Source organism: Chenopodium quinoa, unplaced genomic scaffold, assembly GCF_001683475.1.
Source record: "Chenopodium quinoa cultivar QQ74 unplaced genomic scaffold, ASM168347v1, whole genome shotgun sequence".
In the NCBI taxonomy this organism is placed as follows: domain Eukaryota; kingdom Viridiplantae; phylum Streptophyta; class Magnoliopsida; order Caryophyllales; family Amaranthaceae; genus Chenopodium; species Chenopodium quinoa.
The window spans coordinates 2564043-2574556 of NW_018744662.1; the positions used below are offsets into that span (position 1 = coordinate 2564043).

Consider the following 10514-nt stretch of genomic DNA (forward strand, 5'->3'; position numbering starts at 1 on the left):
CCCATCGAGCAACTGAGTGAGCTAGAGAATTCCCTCCTCGTTTAACATGCTTACATTGAAAGAAAGTAAACAAAGAACTCATTCTATATATGTCTTCAAAGAGTAGAAAAATAGGAGCAGCACCTTTCTTTCTCGTCTGAATTGTCCGAGCTACTTGCAGCGCATCGCACTCTAAGATCACCTCCTCATACCCCATTCTTCGACCAAGCTCCACCCCAAATCTAGCAGCTCCCGCTTCAGCCATTTCTGGGCCCCACCTAGCCTCAAGATGCTTAACAGCAGCCACTAGAATCTGACCCCAGCCTCTCTGATCACGTCACCAAAGCTAATACCACAACCTTGCTGAACATGGGCGTCAACATTTATCTTCACACGACCACCAGGAGGAGGACTCCATGAATTTCTCAAGGCAGGAGCTGCCCCATTGCTTGATGGCAGCACCTTTACATTATAAGCACAATAGTCATAGAACAATTTCACGAATCCAACCCCCATCCTTACTGCATCAATACCAACAGACCCCTCAAAAATGTGCGTATTTCTGCAATGCCATATAGCCCATGATAAGGACGCAAAGATACTCAGCCTTTCCTTGCTCACCTTACCAGCCATCCACACCAATCTATTCGCAAAAGAGCTAGTCGGAGCATCAGCAATGAGGTCCCCAAAGTCACTACTATTCCACACCCTCAATGCGTAAGTACATTCAAACAACGAGTGTATAATCGATTCCACATCACTACCACAAATAGGACACCTACTAGAATCTCTAATATGGCGTCTATGCAACTCACTCATAACAGACAAGGATCCCTTACCTGCTCTCCACAAAAAATGGTTGAGTTTGGGTGGCCCCCAACACTCCAAATAATTTTCCACAGTGAGTTTGTGCTATCTCCATGGAATAAATCCCCAGCTCTTAACCTGCCTAATCGACCCAACCAATAACCACTTTTCACAGAAAAAACACCATCATTTGTCGGACACCAAAAGCGAGAATCCCTTTGGGTAGTATGAGGGAGAGGGATTTCAAGAATAGACCTTCTATCCGATGCACTAAAGTTGGACTCCAACATCGAAACATCCCAACAATTTAAAGAACTATCAATTAGATCACTAACCTTTAAGTTCGGATTGCTTCCACTAGTAGGCAGAGGGACCCCCGGAGAACCAAAATTTAGCAGCCATGCATCCTCCCACACCTTAATAAGGGATCCATCACCAACCCGCCACCTTAACCCATCAAGTAGTAAATTCTTTGCACCCCAAATACTCCTCCAACTGTAGCTCGGATCGAATCCCCTTCTCGCCTCAATAAAATCAGAGTGCTTGAAATATCTTACCTTCAAAATGCAATGTAGCAACGACTTATCATCATTAATCAAGCGCCAACCCTGCTTAGCCAATAAAGCATGGTTAAAAACCCGTAAGTCCCTAAACCCCATGCCTCCTTTTGATTTCGGGAGGCAAAGATCATCCCACTTGTGCCAATGCATCTTCCTTTCCGCCCCATTCGACCCCCACCAAAACTTGGCTAGTAATGAATGAATTTCATCAATCAAACCATCGGGAATTTTAAAGATGCTCATCATGTAGGTGGGTATAGCTTGGGCCACCGCTTTGATCAAGATTTCCTTCCCCGGACGAGATAGCAATTTTTCTTTCCATCCTTGAAGTTTCTTCCATATTCGCTCCTTCAAACATGCAAAAATCAATTTTTTAGATTTCCCAATAATTGTCGGCAAACCCAAGTATTTTTCATTTCTATCAACCTCTCTAACGCCAAGGGTCGCAACAATATCACTTCTCCTTTCTGCAGTCACACATTTACTAAAAGTCACCTCCGTCTTGCTTAAATTGTGAGAGAATATTTGCCGTGCCTTTCTCATTAATCAGAAATCAATATGTAATACAAGCGTATGCTAGGTTAGGGTTAAGGCTACATTAGTAATTTACAAACTAATTATATACTAGATTATTTACATAATCTAACACTCCCCCGCAGTCAAAACGGGAGGACCACGAACGCTTAGACTGTCCCGAAAATCATCAAATAAAACCTTAGGCAGAACTTTGGTGAAGATGTCTGCAATCTGGTATCGGGAAGGCACATGTAGGACACGAACTTCGCCTTTTTGAACTTTTTCACGTACAAAGTGTACGTCCATCTCAATGTGTTTAGTGCGCTGATGTTGGACCGGATTACTAGAGAGATAAATTGCAATAACATTGTCACAATAAACCAATGTTGCTTTCGAAATAGGAAGAAATAGCTCGAGCAACAAATTGCGAACCCAGCAGGATTCGGAAACCACATTGGCAACCCCTCTGTACTCTGCTTCACAACTGGACTTAGACAAAGTGGGTTGGCGTTTCGAAGACCAAGAAATCAGATTATCACCAAGGTACACACAATACCCTGATGTAGAACGACGAGTATCCGGACACCCGCCCCAATCTGCATCCGTGTATGACACAAGAGAAGAAACAGAAGATTTATGTAATTGCAAACCAAAATACGTCGTACCTCTAATGTACCGTAGAATGCGTTTCAACGCATCCAATTGCTCAACAAGGGGTGAGTGCATAAATAAGCAGACCTGTTGAACTACATAAGAGATATCTGGTCGGGTGAATGTCAAGTACTGTAAAGCACCACAGAGGCGCCGATAAGAAGTAGGATCATCATACAGAGCACCCTCCTGAGTGCTCAATTTGCCTTTGGTGTCAACATGAGTAGGCGAAGGCTTGCAATTTTCCATTCCTGCTTTTTCCAAAATTTCCTCTGCATACTTCTTTTGAGATAAAAATAAACCATTTTTACCTCTCGTAACAGCAATACCCAAAAAATAACTCAGAGGACCCAAATCCTTCATGGCAAATTCAGAGTTGAGCCGAGAAATAATATGTCGTCGGAGAGAGTCCGACAAAGCAGTAAGCACAATATCGTCAACATATAGAAGTATGTAAGCAGTATCATTACCATGGCGATAGATGAACAAAGAGGTATCAGATTTGCTATTAGCAAAACCAATAGTAGCCACAAAATCTGCAAAACGTTTGTACCACGCACGGGGTGCCTGTTTCAGACCATATAGTGACTTCTCTAATAAACAAACATGATCAGGTTTATCAGGATCTTTAAATCCCAAAGTTTGATACATGTAAAACGTTTCATTCAAATGACCATGTAAGAAAGCATTTTTCACGTCCAACTGATGAATTGGCCAAGACTTAGCCAAAGCAATGCTAAGAACCACTCGGATAGTAGCCGGTTTTACAACCGGGCTAAAAGTTTCATCACAATCAATACCCTCCCTTTGAGTTTTACCATCACCAACCAAGCAAGCTTTATGTCTCTCAAAAGAGCCATCAGAATTCGTTTTGTGCCGAAAAATCCATAAAGAGCGAATAATATTCACATTATTCGGTCGGGGAACTAATTTCCAAGTACCATTTTCAATAAGAGCATTATATTATTCCTGCATAGCAAATTTCCAATTATGGTCACGAAGAGCATGGACCGGGTTTTTGGGAATAGGAGATATGGAGGTAGAAATGTGATGTGCTTGATCGGAGTAGTTTGGATTTGGCTTGAAAATTCCGTGTTTGCTACGGGTGGTCATGGAATGAGGTTGGTGTAAGGAGGGAGTTGGAGGGGGATGAAGAGTAGGAGTAGGAGAGGAAGGCTGCCCCGTCTCACCATACATGGGCTCGTCCACACCACCGCCCGCGTTTGACCCGGCGGGGCTAGCAGGAGGTGGTCGAAGACCACGCTGCTGAGCAGTGGGGGGCGTGGAAGGTATAGGAGAGGGGCAGCGAGAGTGGAGGTGTTGCTGTGGCAACACGGGTAGGGGACTCCGCAACTGGGTTGCGGCAGAAGGGGGTATACCGCAGCCTAGTTGCGGAGTGTGCTGTATGGCAGCATCTAGGTGGCTGGGCTGCGGGTGTGTGGTAGTAGAGGGACGTGCACGAGGCAGGGGTGAGGAAAGAAGTTGCTGCTGCACAATGGGGATATCAAGAAGGCTCAATTCACTACCCAAAAAGTCATATGTATGAGGTTCCGGAGTATGAACTTTTGAAAAGGAAAAAACCGACTCATCAAACCATACATGTCTAGCTATAATAATCTTCCGACTCGACATATCAAAACATTTATACCCTCGATGATTAGACGGATATCCTAGAAAGACACAAGGACTACTTCGAGCTTGAAGTTTGTGAATTTTAGAGGATGGAGAGAGGGGATAACATAGACAACCAAACACCCTAAGATGAGAGTAGTCGGGAATCTTTTGATAGAGAACTTGAGTAGGTGATTTATAGGTTAGAATTTTTGATGGTAAGATATTATGGAGATAGGTAGCCATTTCAAGAGCATGATGCCAAAAAGAAGGAGGTATTGAAGCATGACATAGAAGAGTTCGAACAATATTATTGATTGTTTTAATCTTTCTTTCGGCCTTGCCATTTTGAGGAGAAGTATATGGACAAGAAAAACGAAAGGTCATACCATTTTGTTCACAAAATTTTTGAAAAGGATTTTTGGTAAATTCCGTTCCATTATCACATTGGAAAGCCTTAATCTCCCTCTCAAATTAAGTCTTAATATATGTTCGAACACGAATAAATAAATCATAAACTTTAGACTTTGAAGAGATAGGAAAAGTCCATAGAAAATTCGTGTAATTGTCGAGAAAAAGAACATAATATTTGTGACCAAGAGAGCTAACAATTGGAGAGGTCCATAAATCACTGTGAACAATATCAAAGGGCATAATAGTATGAGACATTGAATCATAAAAAGGCAATTTCATTAATTTTCCCAAAGGACAAGAATGACAAACATGCTTTGAAGCCTTATTACAATTTATGAGATTAATACTACGCAAGGAACTAAGAATTGCATTTCCCGGATGGCCTAAACGGGAATGCCACACACTAGGAGAAACAACTGCAAAAGCCCCAAAATGAACTAGGAACTAACAATTGATTTTCTGATACTACCTCCGGATCATATTATATGCAACTTTGGGGTATTATTTGTGCGATATAAAAAATTTTAAAGTTGCATATAATATGATCCGGAGGTAGTAATAGCCCCAAAATGTATTTTTGTGGAAATGAATTAGATTGTATTTTTAAAGTAAGCCCTTATGTTTTACCCTCTTGCTTGAAATTGGTCCGAGTTGTGTATTGTTTGCTTTTATAATATTCTCAAAGGTTTTTTTTTTTTTTTTTTTTTTTTTTTTGGTGTTTAGAGATCCACAAGGACGGGTGATGATAATCGATCCCAAAATCTAACCACTTGAAATATCCATCACTCTCTTTGAAAACGATTGATGGCGTACTCGTAGTATATATATTAATTAAAATTATTGAGTTTATTACTTCATATAAGATTGTTGTTTTTTTTTTTCCACCTAAATGTGTTTGGCAATAACTTGATAAAAAAAAATAATCTATTTGATTATAGTTTAATTACTCGTTTCCTCGACAATTTCCACTATACTACTTTCGAAAGTAACAAGTTACAAGTAAGGTTAACAATTATATTGTTTGATCATATGGTATGTGGCGAGGAATCCTAGTACAAATACTTCTTTAACTATTAGCATAAATAAACATCATTTTTTTTGGTATATCCATGTTTTGTTCAGATTGATACTTTGTACACTTTTGTAGGATAACTATTTATTTATTGAGAAAAATTGAGCAGCTGAATGAATTATTAATGTGGTCATTTAGTCAAGAACAATGGTGCTTGATCTTATTTTATGTATCATTATTTTGACTTTAATTTGGTAAATGAAACTACCATGCAATTGTCATAAATGAAAGGAATCTACCGTGGGGGTGTTAGTTTCATATATAGTTTGTTGTTGGTCTCATTAGTATAAGGAATCCTTGGATGTACTAATTGGCGTGGTCAATTGGACTTGACGAGTTAAGCAAGGTTTCAGTTTATAAATAATTAACTAGTAATTGACCCGTTCATAAATTATAAGTTTGATTAAAGTAATTTAGAAGAGTTAATGTTGAACAATATTAATAACTAACTGAATATGTAATAAGAGGTCAATACTCAATATGAAAAGTTTTTCAATTAAATTAAACACTATTGTATTATATATAGCATTAAAGTTAGACCAATGAAGAGTTTTTGTTAAAGAGACTAAACATTAATACAATTCAATATGATGAGAGAAGAGGGATGACACATAGGATGACATGTAAAGCATATGTGGCATATGAGTGACACATGTCGTTAGCATGTTGTCCCCATGACTTTTAATAATATTATAGATACGTAATGATCACATTACTTGACTATATATTACTCCCTCCGTTTTTAAATACTTGCTCCATTTCTATTTTTTGCACTATTCATTTATCGTACTTTGACTAATGTTTGTGATTTATACATAAGAAACAACGCGTCTTGTGTGCGGCTGATCACACCAAATGACCACTTATAAAATAACAAAGTAATCCTTTGAATACAAATTAAACCGAGTAACCCCGATAATACTAATAGAGTAACCCCTATAACACTAACGAAGTAACCCTTATAACACTGACGAAACCCATGTAACACTGACCAAGTAACCCCTATATAACACTAACGAAGTAAATTGTAACCCCATGGTGATTGTCTGTGTGGCCACATATAAATTCCTAATGTCACACAATTTACACAATTGAACAAATTATTCGTTAATCAGCGTCAATACTCAATAGGCATTATTCCATGAGAGTGATAAGAAATTTCATTGTAGAGTTGCTGACAACAAAAGTCAAAAAAGAATCTATCACCAATTTCTTAATATGTATTTTGAATTAATTTAATTAGCTCTATGGTCTTCCAATTAGGTTTTAATAATTTTGTTTGGGTGACAAATTAACGATGGGCTGGTTTGTTGGTTACTGAAAACTTCAATCTATGTGTAATGTGTTCAATTATGTAGTCGTCTGTCATTTAAAAAAAAATTGAAAACTTACTTAAAAGTAGTAATTAAACTAGATATTTAACTTAAATGTTAAACTTCTCATAAGTTGACTTATATAATAAAAATTCCGTAGATTTTGAATATTCACACCTTAGTACCTTACTAGCTACATTGTACATAATCATGTTCAATGCAAGTTACATGATTAACCTGATCGGACATATAGTTATTTGTTAACCAATGAGAAGTTGACTTATATAATAAAGATTTTGTACATATTTTAGGTATTGGTCACACCTTACTAGAATACTAGCTACGTATTAATGTTCCATGCAAGTTACATGATTAACATGATCGGACATACAATTATTTGCTGACCAAGGAAACATTTTCTATGTTAAAAATAGACCACCTTCTTCGTAGTTGGTACTACTTGGCTATATAAACAAGCTTCTTTGCTACTTTAATTGTCAAGGAGCTAGCTTGCAACGAACATTATATAGCCCCTAAACACATATACAAAATCAGGTACAACTTAAGAAGATTATAGTCTATTTAAATTCTTATATTTTGATTTCTTTGATAATCACTCTTAATTTTTGCATTGTTAATGAATTTAGCAGGATATAGATATTTAATATCTAGTAAAAACCAATTCTAAAGACTAAGTTTTTTTTTTTTTTTTTTTTTTTTTTTTTTTTTTTTTTTTTTTTTTGGTGTTTAGAGAGCCACAAGGGTAAGGGTGAGAATCGATCACAAGATCTCCTAGAATCGGGAGGGAAGCTCTAACCACTTAAGTTACTCCTCACTCTTAGCGAATGGAGGAGCAAGCTGGTGCAACACAGGTAGAAGAGGCTACTAGACCCGGCGAAGTACCACCTTCGATTTCCATAGAAGAGATGATCGAGCAGAATGTTGGTCGTATAAACATGACACAAATCTTACAAGCCCTCCTCGCATCATTACCTGCCTTTTTCGACAGTCAGCAAACATACATGAGTATATTTGCTCATGCTCAACCAACATGGCATTGCACAAGTAGTACTTATAATAACACCTCTTGTATCTCTAATAAGTCTAACATATGCACCCTTTCGAAGAACGAATGGGCTTGGGATTCTAGCAACGACGTGCACACCTCGATCATATCACAGTGGGATCTCGAGTGTGCTAGTCCCTTCATCACCGGCCTCCCTACGACTTGCTACTTTGTTGGATGTCTATTAGGCGGGTTGGTGCTAGCCACACTCGGGGATTCACCGCTAGGCCGAAAAAACCTTCTTTGCCTATCTTTACTAGTAATGTCCCTTGCTGCACTAGCATCCGCGTTATCTCCTAATATTTATGTGCACTTGTTTTGTTGGCTGAAAGGGTTGGAAAAAAATGGCGGTCACAAATCGCAATGGTAGGTTTCATCCATTTTTCACTAGGAATATTAGCACTCACCGGTGTTGCATACTTAACCCAGGGTTCGTCTTGGCGGACCTTGTACCTATGGACTTCAATACCGGGAATTGTATGCTCGGTTTTGTGTTATTTTTTCGTCTCTGAGTCCCCTAGATGGTTGTTCATGCAAGGGCGAGAAAAGGATTCTATGACCGTCTTAAGGAAATTAGGAGCAACATGTCACGGGTCATCTCCCACACCAAGGATGGGCGTCAAGAGGGTCACTAGGCAGCAAGGCAACAATCGGGGCTAGGGGGCTTGCCTTGGTGCTCAGGTAAGCACTTCCCCCTAAAGAGCTTTATATTGCACCTTGCTTAAAATCCTAGTGAACACCCACTTGACAGTAACACAATAATGGGTCGTTTGGAGACCCAAATGAAGTCCAAATGGGCCCAAATTTGGAGGTCCACCGTATTTTGGGCCAAGGAAGACGATGGTGGTGTCAGTTTTCCGAGACAAGGTCCCGAAATACAAGTTTGTGCAGCAGGTAGCCCGGGAAACGTGGGAAGCCTCTAGAAGGTTCCGGAGCTATCTACGGAGTTCTTTTGGAGGAGTATTCTAGAGAGGATGTCTCTAGAATATTCAAGGTTCATCCAGTGCATCTTAGAAGTCTCTAGGGTCTTCTATGTATGTACATTTTGAATGTAAAGTTCTAGAATGTTCTAGGTTAGTCCTTAGCATTCTAGGTAGGAAGCTTGTAGAAACCTCCATGTATGTAGTTCCTAAGGAGGTGGGAACACTCTAGATTGTTGTAGTCTAGAACCCTCCATTTGAGGAGGTTAGGAACATTCTAGAGAAAGAGAGTAAGTAGGGTGGAGCACAATAAATAGGCTCCAAGGCATCATTTGTACATTAAAGTTGAGATATCAACAAGTTAAGAGCTATAAGTTAAGAGCAATACAAAAAGCCTTTCTTAAGCACTTGTGTTCTCTTGCAACTCAATCCTTTCCTTCCAACACTTAGAGAGTGTGAGGAAAACTAAGGCACGAGGGTGCCAAGTGAGTGATCGTGCATACCAGCAAGGGTGATAGCTTGGGTGCTCAATTGTCTACGACACTTAGTCGTAAATTCGGACTAAGGCACTAAGGGTGAGTGCTTAGTTCAACCAAAGGGGACTTGTTAGCACAAAGGGATCGTGCTAGCAAACTTATACTAGCAGCACAAGGAGTTGTGCTACGTGGGCACAAGGAGTAAGTGCCAAGGAGAAAGCCTGACTCGTCTTACGACGAACTGTAAGCGGGTGGCGCACGGTGCGTGACTAGGGCAAAGTAGTCGGCACGTGACAGGTGGTATCAAAGCAAGGCTACGATTGTCGTGTGGGTTCGGCATCGTAAATTCGAGGTGTTGCTGTTGGAGCTACGAAAGGACGGTAGCTAGGCAACAAGGTAAGTCGCTTCATTCTTATTGTGGAAATAAGTATGGCTGGCGACAAAGAAGTTCCGGCGAGCCAAGTTTTTCAAGGGGAAGAGGAGACAACAAGGAGGTCCAAGAAGAAGGGAACGAGGGACCCATCGAGGGACCCATCGGTGCCCAGAACCTTGACCTCTGAGTTGGAACCCCGCCTCATGAGGTTAGAGTGTACTGTGGCGGACATGCACGATGATATCACACAACTCTCGGACTCCGTGGAGGGGCTCGAAGGAAGAGTGGAGGCCGCACACACTGCTACCCAAGATTTGAGGGACGAGACTCTTGGGCTCGTCAATAGCGCGTTGGCAACAATTCGCGAAGAGGTCGCGAAATTCAAAGAAGAGTTGCTTGGGCAACTTAGGGACATCCGAGCTGAGGTGGAGTCGGTGAAGGAGGATGTCATTTTATGTAAGAAGGCAGCAGTGACCGGGAGTGTCACTATCCAACAGGGGCCAAAGATGGAGGTCCCAAAGCCACAAAAATACCATGGGAAGCGAGACGCTCGAGAAATAGACAACTTCCTATGGGGCGTCGAGAGGTACTTCAACGCAATAAAGATGGATGACGATGCATCAAAGATCAATACCGCCACAATGTACTTGGGCGAGGATGTTGTCCTTTGGTGGAGGCGTCGAGAGTTGGACATCAAGAAGGGGACTTGTTCCATCAGCACATGGGACGAATTCAAGAAAGATTTCAAGCGTCATT

At 40.4% G+C, this 10514-nt stretch overlaps 1 protein-coding gene and 1 pseudogene across 1 annotated transcript; one reads left to right on the forward strand and one right to left on the reverse strand.

Annotated features, from left to right (window-relative positions):
• Nucleotides 1-1988: 1988 nt before the first annotated feature.
• Nucleotides 1989-3164, reverse strand: LOC110701816 (uncharacterized mitochondrial protein AtMg00810-like). Its single transcript, XM_021879440.1, has one exon. The coding sequence runs from the start codon at nt 3162-3164 to the stop codon at nt 1989-1991; it is 1176 nt and encodes a 391-aa protein (XP_021735132.1).
• A 4335-nt stretch (nt 3165-7499) lies between these two features.
• On the forward strand, nt 7500-9005 carry LOC110702037 (annotated as a pseudogene).
• Nucleotides 9006-10514: the final 1509 nt, after the last annotated feature.

What these genes read in the sequence shown, in the direction of transcription:
- LOC110701816 (XM_021879440.1), bottom strand. Translation starts at nt 3,164, where the DNA reads ATGTATCAAACTTTGGGATTTAAAGATCCTGATAAACCTGATCATGTT.